Raw genomic sequence first — 27,319 nt, forward strand, 5'->3', positions numbered from 1 at the left:
CTACCCAGAACTGACTCTGTCTCACTCTCCTCCTGTGTGCAGGACCAATGTGTTCCATCTCCGCTGCAGGCCCTCTGCAGACACTAGAAGGCCATGATGAGAACTTGGGTAACTCAGCAGGTGCATCAGCACAACTAACCCCATAGATGACAGCAGTCAATGAGTCACAGAGTGCAATGGCAAGAGTATCCTCCATGCCCTTCAACTGAAGCTTAAGCTATCAAATGACCATGCTCCTCATAATCTCACTTCTCACCATCCTGCACAATCTGCCGTGATAGTGCCACTTGCTCCACCAGTGTAAGGCTGTGAAGGTCAGCCACAACATTACTATTCAAGCCATCTTGTGCCTGTTGTGCACTCGCTTTTCCTGCAGGGTGAGGAAAGAATGGTGTATGAGTAGGCTGTCCTTTCTCACCTATTCCAGTGCATTGACATCAGCTGTTGTGTTCCTCAGTAACACACCCTGTTCAGTTGCACCCCATCTGTGAATGTGATGTCTCAGTGATGCAACTGGCTACCTGCTCTGACGTTATCAGGGATCTGCTCAGCTCGTGTGCATGTTGCTGCATATAGGGTTAGTGGCCTTTCACCCAGGTGCTGCTTACCACTTGTCTTCCCTGCAGATCTTAACAAGTCATTGAACCCCTTGCAACACTGGAACCACATCCTTCTTGCCAAGCCTCTACTGCTGACCTCCATTATCACCTGCATCCAGGCTCTTTTGGTCTCTTGGGGCGGGTTTCTTCTACTGGATGCTAGAAACGGAATTTCCTACCTTTCAGTGATTTCCATCAATGCCTCAAGAGAGGCATCAGAGAACTTTGGGGCCACCTGTGGACAGCTTGAAAATTTAGCACCTGCTGCCTGTTAGTAATAAAGAGAAGAACCTAGATATGGCAGCCCTGATTTCAAACCATTTTACAGGCAAATGTTTAATTCATTATTCTGTTATTGATACTTATATATGTGTGTGTGTGTCTGTAATTTTCTTTCTGTTTCTCTCTCCCTCTCTGTATCACAGCTGTCACTAACTCAAGTGTTGCAACAAATAGGTGACGCCATTGGAGCCAGATAAGTTTTCAAAATTCAACTCCTTATTTTACGGAAAGCAAAATGAAATTGAACTAGAATGATGAAAGATACTGGCGTAGAAACTCATTGATATCTTGCCATTTAATGGGCACCTAAACGTCCAATATGAAGGACAGTGAACACATTACGTGCCACAAATTTGCTGCCTGTGATATTAGTAAAGGCTGAAGTAAAGCCACCCAGGTCCTATGCCAAGAACAGGCGTCAAAGGCCTCACCCGCACCTCCCTCCTCCTTCCTGACTCTCTCAGCAAATACCTGAGGGCTGCTGCTGGTTGCAGAGACTTAAAATTTAGATCTGCTTCTTTAACAAACTGCTTGGGGGCTTGCTCTGCTCAATATTCTTTCTGAAGTAAAAAAAATTGATAGCTTTGCTATTAAAGTTTAATTTTAAACATACTCAAATTCATCATCCAGGTTGTATTCATATCATTTTCAAAAACACTGACTGAAATACAGATGTACACACACATGATTTGACTTTTCTACTGAAATAAAAGAATGTTTATAATCCGTACATATATAAAAACTACAGCAAGGGTTTAATAAGTACAATCTGTTGCATTTGTACTCTGCTTTTTGTTTCTCTATCTTTTTTTTCTCTATCACACACTCGAGGCGGTATTTTATACATTCACTGGTGTCGACTTTGGTGGCAGGGTAGCATTTAATTGAGCAGGACAGTGGTGAGTGGGGACCACACCACCTACCCGCCTCCACCCCAATTAAGCCCTTTGCAGGAAGGCCCATGGATGGCCACCAATTGAGGCCCTTGAGTGGGAAATTAATACCCACTTAAGGGCCCCGATCCCGCTGCTGCTTGTGTTTACGGGCCTGTTGCCATGAGGGGTGTACGAGAAGCAAACCTGTGAAGGTTGCATGTGGTCCCAGGGATCCCTCACTCAAAGACACTCAGTACATGATATGGAAGGGGGGAGCCACCCCCTTGCCTTAGCTCTCCCCCCCCCACCCCCCCCACCCCCGGCAACACCAATGCCATGAAACCCCTCCCACCATTATTTACCTCTGAGCTGACTCGCTCCACGATCCTGGACCACTGGTGGGCGTCGTTCCGTATTCCCCAGTGATGCTGCTGAGCAAAGGGTCTGCCGGCTCTGATTGGCCAGTATCTCCCAGTAGGCAGGACTTCTTGCCCCTGAGGTCCTGATCCTGTGGAAGGCTCATCAGTGGCCTGTTAATTACATGATTGGCTCATATTTCAGTGGGCCTTCCCCAAAGGAAGCCATGACCTTTGTCGCCTCCATAAAATTCCTCCTTCAGTTTTATATGCCTTTCGCACATACATACTCTCTGGTTAGAAAAAGCCTCTATATACTCTCTCTGAATCAGTCTTTTAATGTTTGTTCCTCCAGACTTCCCTCAAATAATTTAGAAAAATATGCAAGTTGATACTGTTTAAAAAATGAAGAAGACTTGGAAGCAGATGAGCTGACCAAATGCTACTGCTGTAACCTGGAAAAATGTGCACATGTTGCATTTGCTCAGACAGTTTAGCAAGTGAGCCTATTGCTTATGAGCTCTTGAGTTCAAATCTGACCATGGCAAGTTGGGAAACTGAACTAAGTTTACAAGCTGGCACCAAATAAAATAACCATGAAAGCTGCTGGATTGTCGTAAATGCTAATTTCCTTCAGGAAGGAGAACCTGCCACTATGACCTGGGTCACCCTTTTTGTGTCTCCAGTCTCATACTACATGATTGACTCTTAGTATCTTCAGGGCAACTAGGAATAGATAATAAATGTGAACTTGCCAGTTTCACCCACATCATGGCAAAATAATTCTAAAACTTTGACTCTATCTAGTTGGAGCTACAAAGATTAGGATTTTCTGTGGTGCTCTATTAGACCTTGTAATGGTTTGCTGACATTTCCTGGAAGGCTAATGCGTGATAAATGAGGTTACCAATGAGGAAAAATACAACATAATACAACAAGATATTAGAAAACTTGCAACCTTATTGTGTAGCACACAATAGAAGGAGCAAAGCAGGGCTGGTGGGAGACAAGGAAGCCTGCATTCCCTGAGCCCAGCAGAGGAGACAGCTAGCAGCATTAAAATGATAGCTGTGACAGGACCCTCAACATCCGCCGTCACTGAGAACATTGAGGATGATGATACCTTCCTGCCTTATACCCCTCTCACCCAGCTACACACTCTCAACCTGCTATCTTATATGATGACCACTCTACTAACATGTGACCATGGGCCTCTTGCTTCCCACCCTATTCCTCCTTCCCTCACAACAGCCTTTACCTTTTGAGTTCCTACTTTCAGCCACCCAAGAATTGTTGCCTGCCCAACCACAAGAGTCCCAGGAGGAGAGAAAGCACAGCACTGTACTGATGAAGAGGCCCCATCGTGTGATCTGACACTTGCGCTGCACTTACCTTGGAGGCTTGCTTAGAGTTGGGATCAGGACATGGGTGAGTCACCAAGCACAACTGGGTTGCAGCCAGGCTAGGTTGGAAGGATGGTTCATTTTATAGCTCACCTGAGGGTAAGGTTGCAGGCAAGTACTAGTTCAGAGAACTCAGATGAAGACTTTGATGGGAACATACAGAAGTACACTGAGTTGCTGGGTGTAGTGGGTGGCTTGCCGGGTAGCCTCCTGTTACTATCAAGGAGCATAAGGAATCCAGCTGTAACTTTGTAGAGGAAATGACGTGGAGCTTCCCCTTTCCGCAGCCTCTGTTCCATCTCCATATCATCCTGCAAACCTAAAGGCAATGGCACTGTTGCCCCCATTCCTGTTGGAATCATTGTGTGGACAAATTACGTCCTCTCTGCCATCCCTATGAGAATGTGGCAACACTCTGTCACAGTAAGAATGCATGTGCTCTTTTACTGCCCATAATCAGTATGTTTTGTATGGAAAGAAGTGTGTCTTTTATCCTTGGAGTATATTCCAATTAAATAATTCAGCAGCAAGCTTTTGTGAGTTTAAATTAAAAAAGGTTACTTATTCTCAACCATTTACTCTGAATTAACATAACTCAGTCTTACACATACACACAAAAACTCGAAAACAAGGATATTGCACCCTTACATCTTACAGTTAATAGATTACAGTTAATTCAATCTCTGGTTTATGATTTCCAGCCTCCTACATGGCAGGCCTGTGGTTTCTTGAATAGATTTGATGATTTAAAGTTGAAGTGAGGGCCTTGTAAAGTGAAGGATTCACATCAGGTTGTGAGGTTCCGTGTAATTGAATATTTATGAGATTGGTTCTCAGATGAATTTTGAACTTTGAAACCGGAACAGGTTAAGCACTTTGGCTGCTTGATGAATTGCAGCTAGTTTCAGACTCTAGTTCTCAGACTCACTGATGACTAATGGTTCTGATGGATCTGCTGGGTCCTGAGGTACTAAGGATTTAGACTCCAAAACCAGTTTTGATCACATCGCTGCTGGGTTAACACTTCTGAGACCCACCCAGTCTGGTTTGGATGGAAGGGGCCATCATGGTACAGTGGGAAGTTGATAGTGGCCATTGAATTTCAATCTTCTCTTTTGTCTAATATGAAACATGGAAACAGGCAGTGTGGAAACTTCATAGTCTTTGAGTGTTGCCCCATCCTTAAACAATGAGATGTATGAATTCCACAACTGATTGTGAGGTACTTAATTAGATGTTTGCCGGACACCTGGTACTGTCTGTAGCCCAGCAGTCTGCCTCCAGGAGGTCATCTCCAGGGACCTGAACTGGCCCTTGCCACCTCCAGGAACCTGAAGGCCGATTGAGAAGTCCCAGGCAGTCTAATTGGCCTCAGTCAGCTCTTAATGTGCCATGTTGACTACCCTCCACCTGCAGGCAGGTAGCCCTGCCATCCACTCCTCCCATCCTTTCTCCACAAAAATGGCCCGAAGGTGGGGTGGAGCTGGAGAACTGGCAAGTCACCAGCGAGGCTATTTTCAGCTCCCGCCTGCCATCATTCCAGCCCCGGCACTGGCTCAAACCCCTGCCCTCTAGTGTCAGGATCAATACTTACCCTGTTGATAGCATGGATCAGTTGGAACTGTGTCAACAGTGCCCCAACAATGTACAAAATGAAATAACAACCCAAATTCTTCTATTGTTCAAGTGTGACATTTCTCTTTTTTACACCAACAATTTTCATAAATATCCTAAGTGACATTATCCAGTTAAAGCTAAATTACATGCGTTTTGTGCTGTTTCTTTGTGTTCACTGAGCACTTTCATGCCTATCAACATTTCATTTGGAATGCCCTAATACCTACCATAGGGCTGCTGTTTGTTTCCCATCATTTGTGACAGAAGTGTTATAGCCCTCCGTCTCCATGCCTATTTTCATCATATCAATCACTTACATAGCTCAGCTATGTAAGTGTTTGCTTTCTGAGTGGAATACTTTGAAAAAAGCTTTTCCCTGCTGTCTCCCATTTGTCCGCCATTAGCGGTTAAGCTCTTCAAAGTGGATCAAAGTTGGGAACATGCAATTGAGATATCGATCAACTATGATCTAATTGAATGGCGGAGCAGGCCCAAGAACATCCTACTTCTGTTCTTATGTTTCTAATTTAAAATGTCCATTTCTACTTACTGCACATGGAACATGGAACAAGGAAGTGTTTACCAAGAACATAATTATTTCTTCTTTTGTTTTTCATATTTTAGGCACATGAGGTCCATGAAACCGGTTGTATAGATTTACCCTAAGTAGTCCCAAGCTATTTTGTGCTTTGTTAATGTTTTTGCTGACAACTATAATGAGTCTTGAAGGAATTGTACAATAATTAATAAATTTATTTAGGTCTGTGATGGTGAGATTACTACATTTCTTGCAATTCACAGAAAGAGATGTGAAGTCCTTAGAGCATTTTAGAAAAACTGTTGTTTTCTCATTTATGCCTGGAAGCTAATGTATAAATGTCAGCAAAATGGATCATTCAACGTTCAATTTAATGTAAATGTTGTCATTCTTTTGCTTTCAAATTATTTAGCTTTCAGCGCTTTGATTTTTATTTAAAAATTAAATACCTTGTGGATTTATTTAGGCACATTGGCGAGGCTGCCTCCTACGGAAGAAGTTGTCTCATGCTTTAGCAGCCGTTCAAACTGAGGAAGAAGATGTCTTTGAAGAAGTTGATTTGAATGAATTTACATTTGATGAGGTAAATAAATACCATAGCATGTGTTCCTCAGAGCTAGCAGTTAATTTTTAAATAATTGATATACAATGACGTAACAGAAGAACCCCTCATGCTCCCTTACCAAGCACCAAGCTCTGGCATTTCCATGGCCGTTACAAACTGATGAACATCACAATGTAAAGTGAGATGTATGAAAAAAGGCTTTGAAAATAGGTACTCCATTGATAAATTTCTCCTATGGAAAAAAAAAGTCTGGACTGAAAGCTAATAAAAGTGTCAATCATCCAGGCCTTTTGAAGTTTCAAAATCCAGAAACCACCAGCACTTGAAACTAATTGAACTGTGTAAACAAACATAGTGAAATTAACATAAAGGCAGAAAATGCTAGAAAAATTCAACAGGTTTGGCAGCATTTGTGGAGAGAAACAGTGTCAACATTTTGAGGCTGTTGACTTCTTCAGAGCTGAAGAGAGGTAGGAATGTGAATTGAATAGTGAAATTAACTACAGAGATCACAGAAGCTGAGCTATCATTCAAACAATGTTTTCACTGGGGAGCAAGTGTTCTGATATTCAAATAGATGTCTGGGCTCTCAGCTAAATATACATAATGAGGCCTGGATGATTGACACTTTTTTAGCTTTCAGTCCTTTTTTCTCATAGGAGAAATTTATCAATGGAATAGAATTTTCAAAGCTTTTTTTTAATGCATTCCATTTTACACTATAATGCTCATTGGTTCTGGAAAGTGTACAATGGGTCAATAGGCATGGAAGTGCCAGAACTTACCATATGGGCATGAGAGGCCTGAGGAGGTATATGGAGGCAGAACTTGACATAAGGGGCATGAGGGGTCATGGGGATGGGTGTAAGGGCAGAGCCTGGCATAGGGGGCATGATGAGATATAAGCAGTGGGTGGAAGAGCAGAACCTGTTATAGGGGGAATGAGGTTCCTGAGGGGATGGATGGGGTGCAGAGCCTGGCATGAGGGCATGAGGGGGACCTTTTGAACTTACCTTTTAAAAGGTCCCCCATGCACACTAGGGTTCACAGCTCCTCTAAGAGGCAGTGAACCAGATGTCTTTAAAAACCTGGCCAAGGAGCAAGAGATACCTATCTCCACAATGGAGACAGTCAGCTCGGGTGTGTGGGATGCGGGCTTCTGACAGGAATCAGTCGGTGCCCTTTAAAGGCATTCCCAAAAATTTCACAGCCCAGAAATGGAGTCGGGAATTCCAGAATTCCTGCCCTCTGTTTTTAAAGGGCTCCCAAATCAACCCAATTCGGTGGGAGGATAGACTAAATGATAACTTAAAGTCCAATAAAGATTAAAGTTCTCTTGGTTGATAATTTGGGTGGATCCAGGCTGATAACAGTGATCCTTCTGGCTTCGGTATCGAGGCTGTTTAAAGATGTAGACGGATGACTTATCAGCAGCTACCGGGTTGAGTTCTTTAAAATTGCTGCCTGTGGCACATTGATAGTCAAACAGAAAATAGGATTCAAGCTTGCAAGATGAGCGAAGAGAGAGGGAGAGAAAGAAGTGTTTACTCAGGACCTTCTGTTCCATGGCTCTTCTGTGCTGCTGGTTTACAGACTGCTTGTTTCTCCATGGGGTTGCTGGGGTTGCCTTTTGGACTTCGAGCTTCAGGTTCGCTGGGGTGTCGGGTTAAGAGCAGCCCTGCTGTTGAGGTGACTCATGGCAGAGTGGGGGGGGTTAAGGGCAGCCCTGCCGTTGAGGTGACCTGTTTGGGGGTGAGATGGGGGGTGTGGAGGGAGTGGTTTTAAGGGCAGCCCAGCCATTGAGGCAACCTGTGTGGGAGCGGGCAAGGGCCTGCCGTTGGATATAGCGCATAAGCATTCAGGGCAGGCCGTAGGGTGGGTGCGCAACGTGGCTATGCATGAGGAAAACCTGCATAAAGTGACCATTTCTCTGAAACGGAGACTGTTCAGGCACAGCCACATTAATACGATTGGAGTAGGGCTTCTAACTTATCAGCCCACACGAGCAAAGCAGAGGTGTCAAAGTGCCACTAAGTGCTCCAAAGCTTTTCACACCCCCCACCCCCTCAGCACAGACTGCAAAGTCATTAGCATTTTAGTGTATAGGCAGAAAAGTTGAACAACTGCAAACGTACAATCTCTTCGCTAAAGCTGGCCATGGAGCAGTTATTGATGGAGGTACTCACAGACCCTTGCAATGTCAGCATCCTGGTTTGGACCAGTATGCCCCCATGGTTCAAGCTAACAGTACAGCTTTGCAGCACGGATTAGGAGAATTCCTGCGCCTGAGCTGAGAGCACAACATGCAGTCCAGTGGGCAAATCTGCCACGAATCGGTCGGGTGGACTGGGATGGGACAATAGTGAACAGTCTGTACAAGTGATTAACACCCGTATCCAGGCTGTGCAACTAGTTCTCCTTAACTTTCCCCGGACATCCACAGCAGAGGTGGAGGCAGCCTGCTGACTGCGACGCCCGGTTTATAATGACTTTGGCGGGTGTCCTCTGGAGAGCTGAGACTTGGAGGGCCCTGGCCTGCTTTTGGGGTTCTGTTGTGTGGCAGTGGCACTCTCCTCGGCCTGTGGAGCTGGAGCTGCTGATGTCACAGAAAGAGGGGATTTGGATGGGTCAGACACTCCTGGAGTCACCTGGATGGATGTTCCTGGAGTGTGGACCTGCTGATCCTCCTCCCTATGGGTGCCCGACGGCCCCTGGCTGACTGCTTGAGGAGAAGGGAAGCTGAAGTGAGATTGGGCTGCCCAAAAACATCTTGCATTGACACTTGGAGGCCAACCATGGCATCAACGAAGGAATTGAGCCCGCGCAGCAGTGCAGGAGGGAAGTCCAGGACGAAGGTCTTCAAGACGTTCGCCATCCTATCAGTGCGTTGGCATGCTGGTGCTATCACCTCAGCCTGGAGGCAGACGGACTCCTTCATCGTGCCTTGCAGCCTGAGGAGTTCAGTGGACATCCCTTCCTGATGTTCCCAAACCTGCCTTTGCAGTCCCAGCAACTGTGACATGACTAAGTCCAGAGGCTCACCATCTGACTCAAACTCATCAAAATGTTGTGGCTTCCAGCAGCCCTCCGAGTGCCAGAAACCTGGGAAGTCCCTGCCGCCGCCTGCTGTGGATCAGAAAGTGCGATGTACTCACCAGATTGTGAGTACTATTCTAAAGAGGCTATTGTAAAGCTTGGTCCCACCAAGCTGTGTGTCTCTGCGCTGGTGGAGGGTGTGGTTTAGTACTGTGATGGGACTTTGAGGAGGGTACCTCCAGATTCCTCTTCAGGGGTTTCTTTGGGGCTTGACTGGAGGCGCTGGGTGGTAGACTCCACTGGCTGTTTGGTAGATGTGCCTGCAAAAGCAAGAGAGATAATTAGTTAAAGGCAAAATACTGTGGATGCTAGAAATCTGAAACAGAGATAATTAGTGCATTGCAGTGGCCTGTGAAACAGGACACATCACACACAGCATGGTTCTCTGATGGAAGTTGCACTGCTGAACCCTCACTTGCTAGAGCATCGCCGACCTCACCGTCAGCACAGGACTGGTCCATATCCTTGCTGGCCAGCTGGATGGCTCTGTTTTCAAAGTCCATGAGAACCTTGATTTTGGGCATTCTGCCACTGGTCTGCAATCTCCTCACCCTCTTCTTGTGTTTCAGCTTGTCCTGCATGAATAGAGATGGAGAAAGAGTAAGCAGGATGTCTGCCAGGCCAGATGATAAGTATGTCTGGCTGTGTGGGTGGTGAGTGGTCCTATGGACGGGGGAGGACAATGAAGGTGAGTGTGAGAGTGTGAGTTGTGATGTTTCTTGAACTGGCAGTGAGTGAGGGCCCTGTCGATGTGCGATGGGTTTGTGAGTGTAAGAGTTGAGAGTGATGAGAAGAGTGACTTATTCTGGCGGAATGGAGGAGATCATTCATCCTCTTGCGGCAATAGCTGGCTGTCCTCTTTTGAAGGGTGTTGGTGCTGACCACCACTGCCACCGCCTTGCAAGCCAGGTTAGTGCTATTGCTGCCCATCCTGTGGCCAGAGCCGGGGTAGAGGACATCCCGGCAGGCCTACAAGGCATCCAAAAAGCACTCGAGGGATGCGACCCTGAACCTGGGGACTGCAGTCTTCTTCAGATTCAGGGTCATGTCATCCGTGCAGCAGTGGTGGTCTGGAAGCAGAGATGTGTGCTTGCCGCTGAACTTTAAATATGCAATGGTGGGGTGATGGCGGGTGGGTGAATGAGAGCCTGCTGGCCATGGAAACGGCGTGTTTCCCAAGAATACATAAATAATGTGGTGCGTTTGGGACAATGCTGCATGAAAACCCACCATCACGGCTGGCGAGTTAAACGTCGTTTTACCTGCCTGCTGCAGCACTTAGTGCAAATCTGGCAAAACTCTGCCCATAAAATTATTTTTTATAAAGCATGGCCTTGTAACAAATTTTTTAAGAAGTTATGAGTGGCCTCTCTTGATTATGCAAAAGTTCCAAAAGCAACTAACAAGTGGAGACATCTATTCTTTTGAAACTATTTTTGTTCTTTAACAATATTTTAAGAGCAGCCTTTGAAATGATTAGATTTTGTCTGCACACCGTTTTAGATCAGACAGTGCCCAAGAGGATAGAGAAATCTTATTTTGGAGGAGAGGCTGCAAGAGGTGATTTATGCGCGTTGTTGGGTAGTACCAAGAATTGAGCAAAAATTCCAGAAGTGGGAATTTTGTGCTTCTGTTGTTTTACACAGGGTGTAAGTAGTATTCACATACTTTAGCCTGTGGACACTGGGGGCCCTGGAAGTTTTTAGAAAAACAGCAATTTCCCCATTCAATTTCTTCTGTTTTACAGACACTTTGACTAGTGAAAGTACTGCAACAGTGTTGACTTGATTACTGGCAAGATATGTTTTAAAAAATCACATGGGATGACACTACTGGCCAACTTCGATTTTATGGACTGTTTGTGGATACAAAAATTACCACCATAATTTTTTTTGCCAACTGTAGCTAATCAGCTTTGCTAAGGAAAACAAGCTATAAATTTTATTTGAAAATGGAATTCTATAGGGAGAAGGACATTGAAATTCCTTTTAAAAAAAAAGGAACCTGAAGACAGCATTGTTGTTTTTGGCAAAATAAGTGAAGCCAAAATCATTTTGAAGAATGCACAGTCCTACTAGTGCCAAAGGCACTTTGTAATAAAGACATTCAATTTATCAATAAAAGCATCTCTGTCAGGTTAACACTGGCATCCTGAAAAAAAGATTTTGGCATGCTGTGAAGTCCATATGGACAAGCCTACTTTATTACCAGTATCTCTGATATCGTAAGTGTGCTCATTTGATTTTCCCTTCCACTCCAATTACTGAATCCTATCTGAAAACCTACTTCTTCACTCAGGCCACCTTGGACAAAGTCTGGATAACCTCAGATCCTGAAACTTCTTCCCAAACTGAAAACCATTACCAGCAACTAAAGGTAATGTGCTGCATTATAGAAACCTGTTCATTCCATTTTTGTTTTAAACAAACTTCATTATTACATGGCATTGGGATAATGAATCAAGAAATACAGGGGTGTAAAAATGATTGCTTCAGAATGCCCTGACGCCTGCTACCAGCAACAGATGAAATTTGTCATGTTGCTTTTTTCCCAAATGCTTAAATACATTTGTTCTTTTATTTTGTTTTTCAGTCCTTAATGCTGCAATGGCAAATGAGTGATGTACTACAGCTGTAAATTTGGCACAAAATTAGAAAACAATGAATAAAAATGTGGTTTGACGAAAAAAATGAAAGGAGCAAAGTTTCAGACAGACCTAGATAACAATTCAAAGAATTGCAATAAACCAAAACTTTGCACACATTCAAACCGGCAGCAATTTGATTTGTCCATCTGCTGATTTTTTGCATTTTTTATTCTTCTATGTGCTACCTTGGAGAGGGGAAGAGTTGGTTGAATTTATCCATGTGAAGAGAAGCTTGAGTAGTTATTATACATTTTTGTTTGCCTTCACAAATTTGCTATTTTAAGCCAGAGATTGTTTAACTTTGGGAGAAAGAAAGGTTAATAGTAAGAATGCATCCAATTGTTGGTGAAATAGTGCTCGTAAACAATTTGCAAACTGAGAGAATAAATCCGAGAAACAAACTATTTCCAGTCCACTCAATCACTTCTTGTCAGATTACACCACCCTGCAATGGGCTTGGAATTCCCCCCAAACTGGCGCCGTAAGGGTGGAATGTAGCATACAAAATACTGGCCTGGCAACATGCTCAGAAAACTGGAAAGTCAGTAAAGCTTTACCAGCTCACATTTTATTCATTGCTGAGAGGTTTTTGCACTTATCGGGACTGCTGAATGTTTTGATTTTTTAGCACTTTTGCTTTGTGTTTGGGCTTTTATTGCAATGCTTTCATAGCCGGATTTTTCCATCTGAAGTTACACTGGCACTTGTGGCTAATGGTAACCTTTTAAGCCAGTTTAAAATCTCTTGCAAATCTCATTAGCATACAGGTTTTTGTTAGTACATTTTTGTGGTTAAATTGTCATTGACTTTATTCTTCTTTCCCAGCATCACTGCCACCAAATTTCTTATTACATTATCCTCATTCTTGGCAATTTGTACATTACAAAAAGTTTCAAGATGAAATTGTCATTGACTTTATTCTTCTTTCCCAGCATCACTGCCACCAAATTTCTTATTACATTATCCTCATTCTTGGCAATTTGTACAATACAAAAAGTTTCAAGATGAAAGTTAGCTAAGATTTGAGAATGATATCAAGATGCTCTTAAACAGGAAAATGGCAACTCTCCATTCCATAGAGAGAAACCCTTTCTTTCCTTAAAAAAAATTGTTCTATTTAAGAAAGAAACATTTTCTGTTTCCTGGACAAATTTCAAGTTTGTGTGGAGAATGAGTGATACTAAGAAGCTGCTTATCCAGAACTCAGAATGCTGAGTTTTTTGTTTGCTTCTTAAAATGGTCCTTAAGAGATATACAAAACAATTAAGGGTATGCAAAAGGTAAATCTGAAATATTACTTGAAATTAAATTGGGAGAGCTATGGATTGGGGAATGCAGGTTCGAACTAGCAAAAGGTAAATTTAGTGCTGATGGAGTTGTGGAGGTGAAAAGTCTGGAATATTCAAAACACAATTGAACGCTCCAATGGAAGAATTTAGATCTCTCTTCGAATAGTTACATTAAATTGAACTGAATGGTTCTTCCTTATCCATAATTATCGTCTGATATTGTGAACAGTTTGGAGTTAAAATAGAAACATTTTTATTTATTCATTCATGGGATGTGGGTGTCACTGGCTAGGCCAGCATTTATTGCCCATCCCTAATTGCCCTTAAGAAGGTGGTGGTGAGCTGACTTCTTCAACCGCTGCAGCCCATGTGGTGTAGGTACACGCAAAGTGCTGCCATGGAGGGAGTTCCAAGATTTTGACCTAGCAACAGTAAAGAAGGACGGCGATATATTTCCAAGTCAGAATGGTGAGTGGCTTGTAGGGGGACATCTAGGTGGTGGTCTTCCCATGCACTGATGCCTTTGTCCTTCTAGATGGTAGTCCTGGTGGGTTTGAAAGGTGCTGTCTAAGGAGGCTTGGTGAGTTCCTGCAGTGCATCTTGCAGATGGTACACACTGCTGTCACTGTGCATTGGCGGTGGAGGGACAGAATGCTTTTGGAAGGGGTGCCAATCAAGTGGGTTGCTTATCCTGGATAATGTCGAGCTTCTTGAGTGTTGTTGGAGCTGCAGTCATCCAGGCGTTGGAGAGCATTCCATCACACTCCCGACTTGTGCCTTGTAGATGGTGAACAGGCTCTGGGGAGTCAGGAAGTGAGTTATGCACTGCGGGATTCCTAGTCTCTGACCTGCTCTTGTAGCCACAGTATTTATATGGCTAGTCCATGTCAGTTTCTGGTCAGATTTTGGAAAGATGTAAAAGCAATAGGGTTGTTGTGGTGGGTGATTTTAACTTTCCCTATATTGACTGGGAATCACTTAGTGCTAGGGGTTTGGATGATGCAGAATTTATAAGGTGCATCCAGGAGGGCTTCCTGAGACAATATGTAGATAGTCCAACTAGGGAAGGGGCAATACTGGACCTGGTATTAGGGAATGAACCCTGCCAGGTGGTCGAAGTTTCAGTAGGGGAGCATTTCGGGAAAAGTGACAATAATTCAGTAAGTTTCAAGGTACTGGTGGGTAAGGATAACAGGAATCCTCGGGTTAAGGTGCTTAATTGGGGGAAGGCTAATTATAACAATTTTAGGCAGGAACTGAGGAATCTAGACTGGAGGCGGATGTTTGAGGGCAAATCAACAACTGACATGGGGGGCTTTCAAACGTCAGTTGATAAGAATTCAGGACTGGCATGTTCCTGCTAGGATGAAGGATAAGCATGGCAAGTTTCAGGAACCTTGGATAACGAAGGATGCTGTGAGATTAGTCAAAAAGAAAAGGGAAGCATTTGTAATAGCTGGAAGGCTGGGAGAATATAAATAAAGTAGGAAGAAACTTAAGCAAGGAGTCAGGAGGGCTAAAAGGGTTCATGAAAAGTCACTGGCAACCAGGATTAAGGAAAATCCCAAGGCCTGTTATACATATGTAAAAAGCAAGAGGGTAGCCAGGGAAAGGGTAGGCCCACTCAGGGACAGAGGTGGGAATCTGTGTGTGGAGCCAGAAGAAATGGGAGGGATACTAAATGAATACTTCTCATCAGTATTCACCAAAGAGAAGGACTTTGTCTAGGGAAGAGTGTGTAGATAGCCTGGATCATGTTGAGATCAAAAAAGAGGAGGTGTTAGGCATCTTGAAGAATATTAAGGTGGATAAGTCCCCAAGGCCAGATGGGATCTACCCCAGAGTACTGAGGGAGGCAAGGGAGGAGATTGCTGGGGCCTTGACAGAAATCTTTGTATCCTCACTGACTACGAGTGAGTTCCCAGAGGACTGGAGAATTGCCAATATTGTTCCATTGTTTAAGAAGGGTAGCAGGGATAATCCAGGAAATTACAGGCCAGTGAGCCTTACGTCAGTGGTAGGGAAATTATTGGAGAAGATTCTTTGTGACAGGATTTACTACCATTTGGAAGCAAATGGGCGTATTAGTGAGAGGCAGCATGGTTTTGTGAAGGGGAGGTCATGTCTCACTAACTTGATCGAGTTTTTCGAGGAAGTGACAAAGATGATCGACGATGGAAGGGCAGTGGATGTTATATACATGGATTTCAGTAAGGCCTTTGACAAGGTCCTTCATGGCAGACTGGTACAGAAGGTAAAGTTGCACGGGATCAGAGGGAAGCTGGCAAGATGGATACAGAATTGGCTTGGTCATAGAAGACAGAGGGTAGCAGTGGAAGGGTGCTTTTCTGAATAGAGAGCTGTGACTAGTGGAGTTCCGCAGTGCTGGGACCTTTGCTGTTTGTAGTATACATAAATGATCTGGAAGAAAATGTAACTGGGCTAATTAGTAAGTTTGCAGACGACACTAAGGTTAGAGGAGTTGCAGATAGTGAAGAAGATTGTCAAAAGATACAACGGGATATCGATCGGTTGGAGACTTGGGCGTAGAAATGGCAGATGGAGTTTAATCTGGACAAATGCGAGGTAATGCATTTTGGAAGGTCTAATACAGGCAGGAATTATACAGTAAATGGCAGAACCCTTAAGTGCATTGACGGGCAGAGGGATCTGGGTGTACAGGTCCACAGGTCACTGAAAGTGGCAACGCAGGTGGATTAGGTAGTCAGGAAGGCATATGGCGTGCTTACCTTCATTGGCAGGGGTATTGAGTATAAAAGCTGGGAAGTCATGTTGCAGCTGTATAAAACCTTGGTTAGGCCACACTTGAAATATTGCGTGCAATTCTGGTCGCCACATTACCAGAAGGATATGGAGGCGTTGGAGAGGGTGCAGAGGAGGTTTACCAGGATACTGCCTGGTCTGGAGGTTATTAGCTATGAGGAGAGGTTGGAGAAACTCGGATTGTTCTCACTAGAGCGATGGAGATTGAGGGGCGACTTGAAAGAAGTTTACAAAATTATGAGTGGCATGGACAGAGTAGATAGTCAGAAGCTTTTTCCCAGGTTGCAAGAGTTAATTACTAGGGAACATAGATTTAAGGTGAGAGGAGAAAACTATAAAGGAGATGTGCAGGGCAAGTTTTTTACGCAGATGGTAGTGAGTGTCTGGAATTCGTTGCCAGAGGAGGTGGTGGAAGCAGGTACGATAGTGGTGTTTAAGAGGCAGCTTGACAAATACATGAATAGGATGGGAATAGAGGGATACGGACCCCGGAAGTGCAAAATGTTTTAGTTGACGGGCAATATGATCAGCGCAGGCTTGGAGGGCCAAAGGGCCTGTTCCTGTGCTGTACTTTTCTTTGTTCTTCTTTGTTCTTTGTAACCCCCAGGATGTTGATAGTTGGGGATTCAGCAATAGTAATGCCACTGAATATCAAGGGACGATGGTTTGATGCTCTCTTGTTGGAGATGGTCATTGCCTGGCACTTGTGTGCCACGAATGTTACTTGCCACTTGTCAGCCCAAGCCTGTTTAATGTCCAGGTCTTGCTGTATTTGAACATGGACAGCTTCAGTATCTGAGGAGTCGTGAATGGTGCTGCACATTGTGCAATCATCAGCAAACATCCCCACTTCTGACCTTAGATGGAAGGAAGGTCATTGATGGAGTAGCTGAAGATGGTTGCGCTGAGGACGCTACCCTGAGGAACGCCCGCAGTGATGTCCTGGAAATGAAATGATTGACCTCCAACAACCACAACCATCTTGCTTGTTGCTAGGTGTGACTCCAACCAGCGGAGAACTTTCCCCCTGATTCCTATTGACTCCAGTTTTGCTAGTGTGCCTTGATGCCAAACTCGGTCAAATGCTGCTTTGATGTCAAGGGCAGCCACTCACACCTCACCTCTAAAGTTCAGATCTTTTGTGTATGTTTGAATCAAGACTGTAATGAGGTCAGGAGCTGAGTGATTCTGGCCGAGCCCAAACTGAGCATCAGTGAGTTGGTTATTTCTAAGCAAGTGCTGCTTGATCGTACTGTTGATGATCCCTTCCATCATAGGGGTAGGAAAGTTTCCTGATGATGAGCCATGTGTGCAAAAGTAAACTATGCAGCAATGTGACAGTTTGGAAGCAGCATTTGTCAGTTTTTATCCAAATAAAATACCTATGTAGTAATTTGTTAAAATATGCCTTAAAGTACGGTATATCATTATTTTTCCTCTATCAGATGTATTATAAATATTTTCCAGGCTCCTCATAATACTGCTGATTCATTTGGTTTACCAAGGCCCCTGCAACAAGCATGGCAGGATGATGATATCAGTATTGTTGAAAAATTAGGATCTCCGTCCTTTTCACCAGCAACTACCAGTGTTCTGCAATCTCCCAGGTAAAAGCTGACTAAATATCTAACTTCTGTTGTAAGAATACACTATTGGCTATGATTTTAACTCTGTGTAAGTGAATGGGTTTTGAGTGAGTTACAGTCAGGCCCTTTGGGTTTGATTTTCAATTCAGGTTCAGGAAACCAACGCCCATATAATTTCTGGGTCCAGACCCCACAATCTTCAAATCTAAATGTCCTAAATGGGCTGGAGGTGACCTAGGTGCCCAATTAGTGGCATCAAGTATTACCAGGAGGCAAGAGCTGCCTTCAGGCCATGACTGACAAAGGCAGATGACAGTCGTGATGGCCCTGGCACTGCCTTGCAGAGGAGAAGAGGCATCACATAGGAAGGCCAGCAACCTCAATGTATACAAAAGTGGTCAAAAGGCTAAATTAAACAAAATACACCCGATCCAGCACAAAATTCCCCAGATCCCCAAATTTTTCTGCTTAAAAAAAAAGACTTTTCACTTCTTCCTGCTTTGAGTCCAAAGCTGCGCACTAACATGAACCCAACTGTCCAGGTCTGGCAATTTACAAATTGAAAATCATTTTCTCGCTTTTCCTGACCCATGAATTAGCTTCTCGAGAGTTTAATGGGCACTTACTTAGAGGTGAGCAGATTCCCCATTCCCTTCCCCCTGCCCTCCCCTTGAAAATTGCATTGCGTTCTGGTGGCGGCAGGATGCAGTCTGGGAACATGGTTTTCATATCGCGCCGGCAGCATTTCCCACCCCCAATCAGCAATTGAAAGTCAAACCCTATGTGGTATTTTTCTATCCAGATTAGATGTTTAAAATTTAATTGTTTGTTCACCTTGAACATGGTAATAGAATTATCAGATATTAACTTATGATCATGTTCATATATATTGTATCTATATGGCTTACAGGAAATTATTTAACTGTACAGTTGCTACATTTGATAGAAAAACAACTGACACCCAGCATTAATTGAAAGGATTGAGTTGCACATGGCTACATATCACATTTCTTTCCTCTTTGAGTGATTTTTCTCATTGGTCTTCATTGAATTCTGATTTTCAACAATAAGTTTCAAAATATATCAATTTTGCTCATTAAATTAACCATTTTTATCACTGGGATTTGAGTTATCTAGTGTACTCTTGAATGATGTTTATCAATTTATTTCTCTTATATTTGGGAGCTTTAATGGTAATTCCACTACCTCAGATTTTCCAAATGTGACATTACACAACACTTTCATATGTATAGCCATATTTGCTCATTTGTTTAACGATATTGCAGAAATCCTTTTATATTATTATAAAACTTAGCTGCGGTGATTTAATTAAATAGTATACTATATTTTTTCTTCATCCTGTTACGCTGGTTGCCTATACAATACATTATATAGCCTTTCTTGCACTGCTATGGTGTACCTGAAATTATATAATACATAAAAAAAAGTTCATGAACATAAGATATAACATTTGATTGCAATATTAGGCTGGATAAAATACCAATAACACAGTATTTGCAATGGTATTTTACTGCTGTGGGGAAAGAGGGGGATCAGGGGTCTTGTTTTATGTAAGAACAAGGAGGATGCTTTTACCACACAATTTGACAATTTGTATTTTTAACATCTTGACTGTATTTTTTTTAGAATGCAGAATGCTTTGCATACATTTTCTATATATTGCTATTGCTATATATAAATCTTGGAATACAGAGTAAAATTTCAAAATTTGCCGATGATACCAAACTTGGAGGAGTGGCAGGTAGTGAGGACGATATGAATCACCTACAGTAGAACATAGATAGGCTAGCAGAATGGGTAGACAAGTGGCATATGGAATAAAATACAGAGAAGTTTGAACTGATGCATCTTGCAGAAGAGATATGGAGAAGCAATATAGACTAAATATAGACAATTCTGAAGAGTGGTCAGGAAAAGAAGGACTTGAGGGTGCATGTGCATCGATCTTTGAAATGGTAGGACATATTGAAAAAGTGGTTAGCAAAGCATATGGGATCTTGGATTTCATAATCAGTAGCATTGATTACAAAAGCAGGAAAGTTATGCTGAACTTTTATAAAGTTCTGGTTAATCCACAACTAGAGTTTAGCTTCCATTTCTGGTCACCATATTTTAGGAAAGATGTGAAGGCCCTTGAGAGGGTGCAAAGGAAAACTACCAGAATGGTTCCAGTGACGGGGGTTTTTGGTTACAAGATTTAGTTGGAGAAGCTGGCATTGTTCTCCTTGGAGCAAAGGAGATTGAGGGAAGATTTGATGGTGGTGTGCAAGATTATAGCAGTCTTAGATAAGGCAGACAGGTAAAATCTCTTCCCATTAGTTGCCGATAGAAGGCCTAAGGAACACAGATTTAGGAGTTTGGGTAAGAGATGCAGGGGGAATGTGACAAAGAACTTTTTGTTGCCCACAAGGATGGACAAAGTGGGAACAATAATTTCAAAAGGGAATTGGATGGGCACTTGAAATAAATTGCAGGGCTATGGGGATCCAGCAGGGGGAGTGGGACTATTTGGATTGTTCTGTGGGGAACCGACATGAACTCGATGGGCCAAGTGGCCGCCTTCTCTACAGTAAATGACTCTACCTCTCTAAGTGACTATTGCGACAGAGACTAAGCCTAATTTAAGATGGAATTATATATACGTTTGAAAAGGAGGAATATGAAAAACATGCAGGGAAGGAACAGAGAAATGTGAACAGAGCAGATGGGGCTAATTTTCGCTTGTTTAATCTGGTGTTAACAGGAATGTAGCAACCTCGAAATGGGGTTGGAAGCCTTACCGCCCCATTAATACTGAGAAAGATGCCAGATCCATTTTGAAAGGGACTGACTGCTGGTCACCTGAAGCACCTGCCTGTTTCAGCAGTAGGAACATTTCAGTACACAAATTGGAATCATAGAAACCTGCATTTCTTAATTTGTTGAGCTGCATTGGGTGCCTGTTAGGTGCCCCCACTGCTCACCGGCCCGATTTAAATGAGGCTGATGCATCAAAAGCATGGCTGCCTCATCACTGCATCTGATGGGAACTAGTTGACATGTTCCACTGTTTGTTCACTCAAAATTGGCCCGTTGGTTCCATATTCCAGTCAGCAGTAGCACACACACAATGGACTTAACAGCCTGCTCCTGTAATTACCATGAATCTGTGAGTAGATTAAAGCTATCTTATTGAGCATACCAGTCAAGAGTAGCCAGGCGTCACTGGCAGTAAGCAGGCACCTCTCAATTTCAGTCAGCTTCATTCCTATCCAGCAAGAAACATAAAAGGTTGGCTTTAAGATCTATCTTGAGATTGGTAAAGTTAACCTTTGACCTTGATGCTGAATTGGCTGTGAACATAAGGTAACACCTATGATTCAAGACAGTATCACTCCTCAGCATTCAAACATTAATAAATAATTTGAGCTTTGCTCCTCTGAGCTGCATCTCTCATCCCCCACCAAACCTCTGTACCCAGTTGAGGCAGATTTCTACCTATTATTTTAATGTACAGGATCTGTTGAACAGAAATGTTCATTTAACAGTGTCAAAATAAAAATTGTTTTCCTGTTATTTGGTCACACAGCAGAACTGTGTCAAGGTTCTCTGAGGCTACATCTTGCAGTAAGCAATGCGTCAGGTCAGAGAAAGAAGAACAAATCTCTCTAGAATGGTAAGTAAAGCTATTACTTTGTAAAGCTAGTTTTTCACTAATTGACCAACTGTAGAAGAAATAAAACTTCTTGCTTAGTACTTACTGTTACATTTACCAAAAAAAATCAATCTCAAAACTGCCAAATTAAAAATGAAGCATTTGTCAAGTTACTTCAAAGTTTTGAGCACTCCAAGTTTGCTTTTCAATGTAACTTAGGTTTTCTATAATACCTAAAAACAAGAATTATAGCACGCCTACATCACTGGGAGTTATACATTTGAAGTGGAGGAGATTCATAGAAAAAAAAAAGATAAATTTAGTTGATGTTCTCACTTGATTTTCTTACTTAAGTATAACTTATTGTGAACTATTTCTAGGAAATTGCATTAACTTCAGCTATTTACCTTTTTGTTCTTGTTATTGATAGGGGCTTTAAGGATGCCCATACTGCACAGCTAATGCTGAAACGAGCTCAGAAAATGAAATCCAAGAAAGCAGAGGCTAAAAAATTGCTGGGTATGTTTATATTCCCCCCTGCAACTTGGCAGTCATCCAGCGGGGCTGTGTGAAGGGCAAAGAACTGAGTTCCATTCACATATTCTTTATAGATAAGTGTTAACTCTTTCATCTACCCATAGTATGTGAGTCTTGAGTCAAATGTGTGCAAGTTTATTGTTTTGACATGTATGAGTATGTTTTCTAGATGTGATTACAACCGTTGGATTGTAAGCTTTTTTGCATGTTAATTTAGAATTGTTATTCAAATACATAATAGCTGGTAAGCCTTTGATAATTCAAAATTAATTTATGACAAAGTTAACATATCATCTGCCACTTCAACAAAAATGTTTTTTTCCTGTCAGGCAGAAAGAATTGAAAGCTGAAGTAAATTTTAAATACCAGCCAATCCTGCTCCCTTTTCCCCTTCACTTTATTCTGAGCCTATCTTTTGATTTATTTTTCTTCCTAGCCAGTTATTTACCATCTTCTCTGATCTTCCCCTTTCTGAACCTGAATGACCTATTCTCAATAAGGGTCTTGGTTTCAACCCTTTATGTCCAACCTCAATGAATTCCAAGCTCAACGTGATGCTGAGCTCTTTTTCTGATGCCTTTGGTTTCATGCTCCTTTTTTGGATCAAGAAGCACCCTCCATAATTTTGTGACTCTAATGTTCTTAATAATAGGAACCCTGCTCAATGGCATCTTCTCTTGATCTTTTAATTGAGAATACCCTCTTTTCTTTCCTTGGACTTGGATTTCACCGTTCTCTCAGTTCCAACCATGATGTTATTACCATTAAATCTGCTGATAAGTCAAACAAGCCCGAAGACAATTATCTGACTCCTCATCCTACTTCCCATTGTCAAACACTAAACTATCAATTCCCAAGCTGTTACTGGTCTAATTTTTTTCAGCTTCTTGCTTGCAACCTCATAGTTTTCCCAACTCTGCAAGATCAATTTCTTACTCCTACAAAAATGCATAGAGGTTAGACCAATTATTTCAGCCTGTTCCTGTCCCATTGAACTAATTTTCTCTTGACACCATTCCCCTCCCCACCAACTCCTATCTAGCCAATTCCTCATTCTCCATTGATGATTTCAGTTTCTCCAGTCCCAAACATTTCTGTTTCATCATGGCTGTACACTTCCTGTATATTTATTTTTCTCAAGGATAATACTCTCTGGGCTCTCCACTTCATTCTTGAAAGGAGGTCCATTCATCGCTCTGTTCCCCACCTGCCTAAACTTGTCCTCATCCTGAAAAACTCTCTCAATTCTGCTCATTAACACCATTTGGAATTTGTATGGGAACCAACTATGCCTGTGTTTTTTATTCCTGGTGTCCTAGTTAATATTTATCCCTCAATCAGTATAACAAAAACATTTTTATCATTGTCAATGTTGTTTGTGGGAGCTTGATGTAAGCAAATTGGCTGCTGCGTTTCCTACATTACAACAGTGACTACAATTCAAAAGTGCTTAATTGCAACAAAACACTTTAAGATTTCTTGATGTTGTGAAAGGTGCTATATGAATGCAGTTTGTTCTTTTTCTTCTAATTCCTACCAATCCTGCCCTTCATATTTGACTCTTCCTTTCCATTTCATAGATCTCCTGATCACAGATATTTCATTATGAGTGCAAGTTACAATTTGAAATAGCCGCAAAACTGCTTCAAATGAAAGTGTGCTCTTTGCACCCAATATTCCATGGCCAGATTGTTATCATAGCTTCAGGTGCAAATTCCAACTCTTAGAGAAAATGTAAAATTGTGTCTGGGTGAAAGTTAAAAAGATGTAGACAATTTAAAGGGAAATATCTGAATAATGGAACAAATTCTACGCAGTTCAGGAAAAAAATCAGGAAGTATTTCAACCCATTGGCAATCTTTCCCAAGACTGAAGGGATGGTGAAAATGAAGGGCAAGGAAACCCAACGTGCCAGCATGAGTCTGCAGGCAAGACAGAGCACTCCAGCTTTTCCTGATTGAAAGTTGTTGAAGTAAAGGTGTTGTTGCAAGTGTAGCAGTGTGGGTTGCTATTAGTGCCACTTCATTTCTCTGTCCTCAGAGATCTGCAGTGAATTTGCCTGCAAGGAATTGGAGCAAACTTTCAGTTACAGGCAACTAGTGGGAAGGATGTAGAGGAACAAATCTGCAGGGAAATCACAGAGAGATGGAGATATTATAGAGTGGTTGTAATGGGGGACTTTAATTATCAAAATGTAGACTAGGACAGTGCCAGTGCAAAGGGCAGAGAGTAACAAGAGTTCCTAGATTGTGTTCAGGAGAATTTTTTTACAGCAGTATGTGTCCAGTCCAACAAGAAAGGATTCACTGTTGGACCTGGTTCTTGGAAATGAGAAAAGCCCAGTAGATCAAGTGTCAGTGGGGGAACATTTAGGAGACAGTGATCATTGTATTGTAAGGTTTTGGATGACAGTAGAAAAGGACAATGTGCAATCCAGAGTAAGAATAATTAACTAGGGGAGAGCTGACTTCAATGGAGCAAGAACAGAGCTGGGCTGTATAGACTGGAACCAAAGGTTGGCAGGAAGAGCTGTAGCTGAATAATGGGCTACCTTCAAAGAAGAAATGGTTTGGGCACAGCCAAAGTATATTCCCTCAAAAGGGAAAGATAGGGCAAACAAATCCAGAGCTCCCTGGATGAAAAAAAGAGAGAGAAATTAAGATAAAGAAGAAACTGTGTGCTATGACAGGTGTCAGGTAGAAAATACAATTGAGAACCAAGCGGAATACAGAAGGTTCAGCGAGGAGGTGAAAAGCCAATAAGAGAAGCAAATAGGGGTTACGAGAAAAAACTGGAAACCAACATAAAGGGGAATCCCAAAGTCTTTTATCGGCACACAAATAGTAAGAGGGTGGTTAAAAGGAGGAGTAGGGCCAATTAGGAACCAAAAAGGGGATTTACACATGGAGGCAGGAGCATGGCTGAGGTGTTAAATACTTTTCATCTGTCTTTACCAAGGAAGCAGATGCTAACGAGGCCATGGTGACAGAGGAAACTCTGTCACTAGAAAGGTTCAAAATTGATAAGGAGGAAGTGTTGGATAAACTGTCGGTACTTAAAGTTGGCAAGGCACCGGGACCAGATGAAATGCATCCAAGGATATTTGAAGGAAGTAAGAGAGGAAATTGCAGGGCCACTGGCCATAATCTTTAAGTCTCCCCTAGACTCGGGAGGTGCCTGAGGACTGGAGAATTGTAAACATTATGCCCTTGTTCAAAAAAGGTTGTAAGGATATGCCCAGCAATTACAGATCAGTCAATTTAACTTCAGTGGTAGGGAAGCTTCTTGAAACAATTATTCAGGATAGAATTAATAGTCACGTGGAAAAATATGGTAGGATTAGGAAGAGCCAGCATGGATTTCTAAAGGGGAAATCGTGTTTAACTAACTTGCTGGAGTTTTTTGAAGAGGTAACAGAGAGGGTTGATGAGGGTAATGCTGTTGATGTGGTGTACATGAACCTTCTAAAGGCATTCAATAGAGTGCCACACAACAGACCTATGAGAAAGTTACAGCACATGGAATAAAAGGGGCAGTAGCAACATGGATATAAAGTTGGTTGAGTAATAGGAAACAAAGGGTAATGGTCAATGGATTCTTTTCGAGATGCAGGAAAGTTTGTAGTGGAGTTCTCCAGGGGGCCCTTGCTTTTCCTGATATATATTAATGATCTAGATCTTGGTGTGCAGGGGACAATTTCCTAGTTTGCAGATGATACGAAGCTTGGGAGTGTTGTAAACTGTGAGGAGGACAGTACAGAACTTCAAAAGGACATAGACAAGTTGGTGGAGTGGGCTATGAACTTCAACGCGGAGAAGTGTGAGGTGAGGCATTTTGGTAGGAAGAACATAGAGAGACAATATAAAATAAGGGATAAAATTGGGTGATAGGAGCAGAGGGATCCGGGTATATATGTGTATTGATCATTGAAGATGGCAGGACGGGTGGAGAGAGTGGTTAATAAAGCATACAGTATCCTGGGTTTTATTAATAAGGACATAGAGTACAAGAGCAGGGATATTATGCTGAGCTACATAAGACACTAGTTAGACCTCAGCTGAAGTATTGTGTACAGTTCTGGGGCCACACTATAGGATGGATGTGAATGCATTGGAGAGAGTGCAGAAGAGGTTTAGAAGAATGGTTCCAGGGATGAGAAACTTCAGTTATGAAGATTGATTGGAGAGGCTGGGACTATTCTCCTTGGAGAGGAGAAGGCTAAGAGGAGATTTGATAGAGGTGTTCAAAATCATGAGGAGGCTTGGTAGAGTAAATAAGAAGAAACTGTTCCCGCTTGTAAAAGGGGAGGGCACAGATTTAAAGTGATTTACAAATGAAACAGATGTGATGTGAGAAAAATCTTTTTCACACAGCAAGTGGTTAGAGTCTGGAATGCGCTGCCTGGAAGTGTGGTGGAGACAGGTTCAATCAAGGCATTCAAGAAAGCATTAGATGATTATTTGAATAGAAACAATGTGCAAGGATATGGGGAAAAGGCAGGAGAATGGCACTAAGTCATAATGCCCATTCAGAGAGCTGGCGCAGACACAGGGTCGAATTGCCTCCTCCTGCCCCATAACATTCTGTGATTCTGTAAACTGCTGCCAACACCAAATGTGCTGGCCCCATGTTGCATGTTACCTGCAGGGCGTAAGGAAACCAGCTCTGCATTTGACTCTCTGAAGTCCAAGGCCTACAAACTCTGTTCTCTACTCTCATTGCCAAATCAGTATTAGATGTAGATGGTGGCATCTTGCCAAGATAGCAAGGTGATGATAGATATTGATCACTATTGCATGTCTTCTTTCATTCAATGTGGAACCATCCAATATTAGTTAGTGAGACATTCACATGTCTTCAAGATGCTGCCTTGTCTGCTGCCCTTGGTTCCTTTGAGAATAGGAGCCCCACTTTGCAATAATCCATTTGCCAAATCAAAATTTAGAAGATAGGCTTTTCTGTGCCCTCAGCTACATGCCTGTCAGATGGGAAACTCCTGTTGGTGGACCCATTGATCCCAATAGTGGGGCTGTGTGCAATAAAAAGGAACAGCAGAAATGCTCACGAGAACTTAAGCACCATCAGAAAAAAATGAAGAAAGTAGTTAAGAAATTACTACAGTACACTTTCCTTAACAGCACCATCTCCTTTGCATGACTTTTCATATATTCGTATCAGCAAGCAGCCATGGACATTTGTTATATTTGTGTGAGATTACAAATGGATTCTGTGCACATCTGAATGTCAGAAAATGATGTATTGGATGTTGATATCCCCAAATTAATATTTAAATGAAACTCTGGCCTGTTTCAAAGCACTTCTTTTGGTCACAAGAAATAGCATGGAGAAACAATTGTTCCAAAGAATGAAATCATCCAGTCGCATTGGCAGTAGGCGTCATGGTGGGTGGAGGGGGATAATATGGCAAGAAGGCCAAAGATCAGTTTCACTCTGTTGTTCCACCCATCAATGGCAGGCTGCGTTTTCCTC

General features: G+C 42.5%; 1 protein-coding gene across 1 annotated transcript in view; it reads left to right on the forward strand.

Annotated features, from left to right (window-relative positions):
* Positions 1 to 27,319, forward strand: part of lrriq1 (leucine-rich repeats and IQ motif containing 1) — a 216,012-nt gene that overhangs the window by 140,392 nt on the left and 48,301 nt on the right. Inside the window, exons 19-23 of the mRNA XM_041215663.1 lie at positions 6,137 to 6,253; positions 11,630 to 11,707; positions 17,519 to 17,658; positions 21,227 to 21,313; positions 21,723 to 21,811. Coding sequence (XP_041071597.1) covers positions 6,137 to 6,253; positions 11,630 to 11,707; positions 17,519 to 17,658; positions 21,227 to 21,313; positions 21,723 to 21,811 — 511 coding nt within the window. The remainder of the gene's footprint in view (positions 1 to 6,136; positions 6,254 to 11,629; positions 11,708 to 17,518; positions 17,659 to 21,226; positions 21,314 to 21,722; positions 21,812 to 27,319) is intronic.

This window comes from Carcharodon carcharias, chromosome 21 (genome assembly GCF_017639515.1).
Source record: "Carcharodon carcharias isolate sCarCar2 chromosome 21, sCarCar2.pri, whole genome shotgun sequence".
Lineage (NCBI taxonomy): Eukaryota > Metazoa > Chordata > Chondrichthyes > Lamniformes > Lamnidae > Carcharodon > Carcharodon carcharias.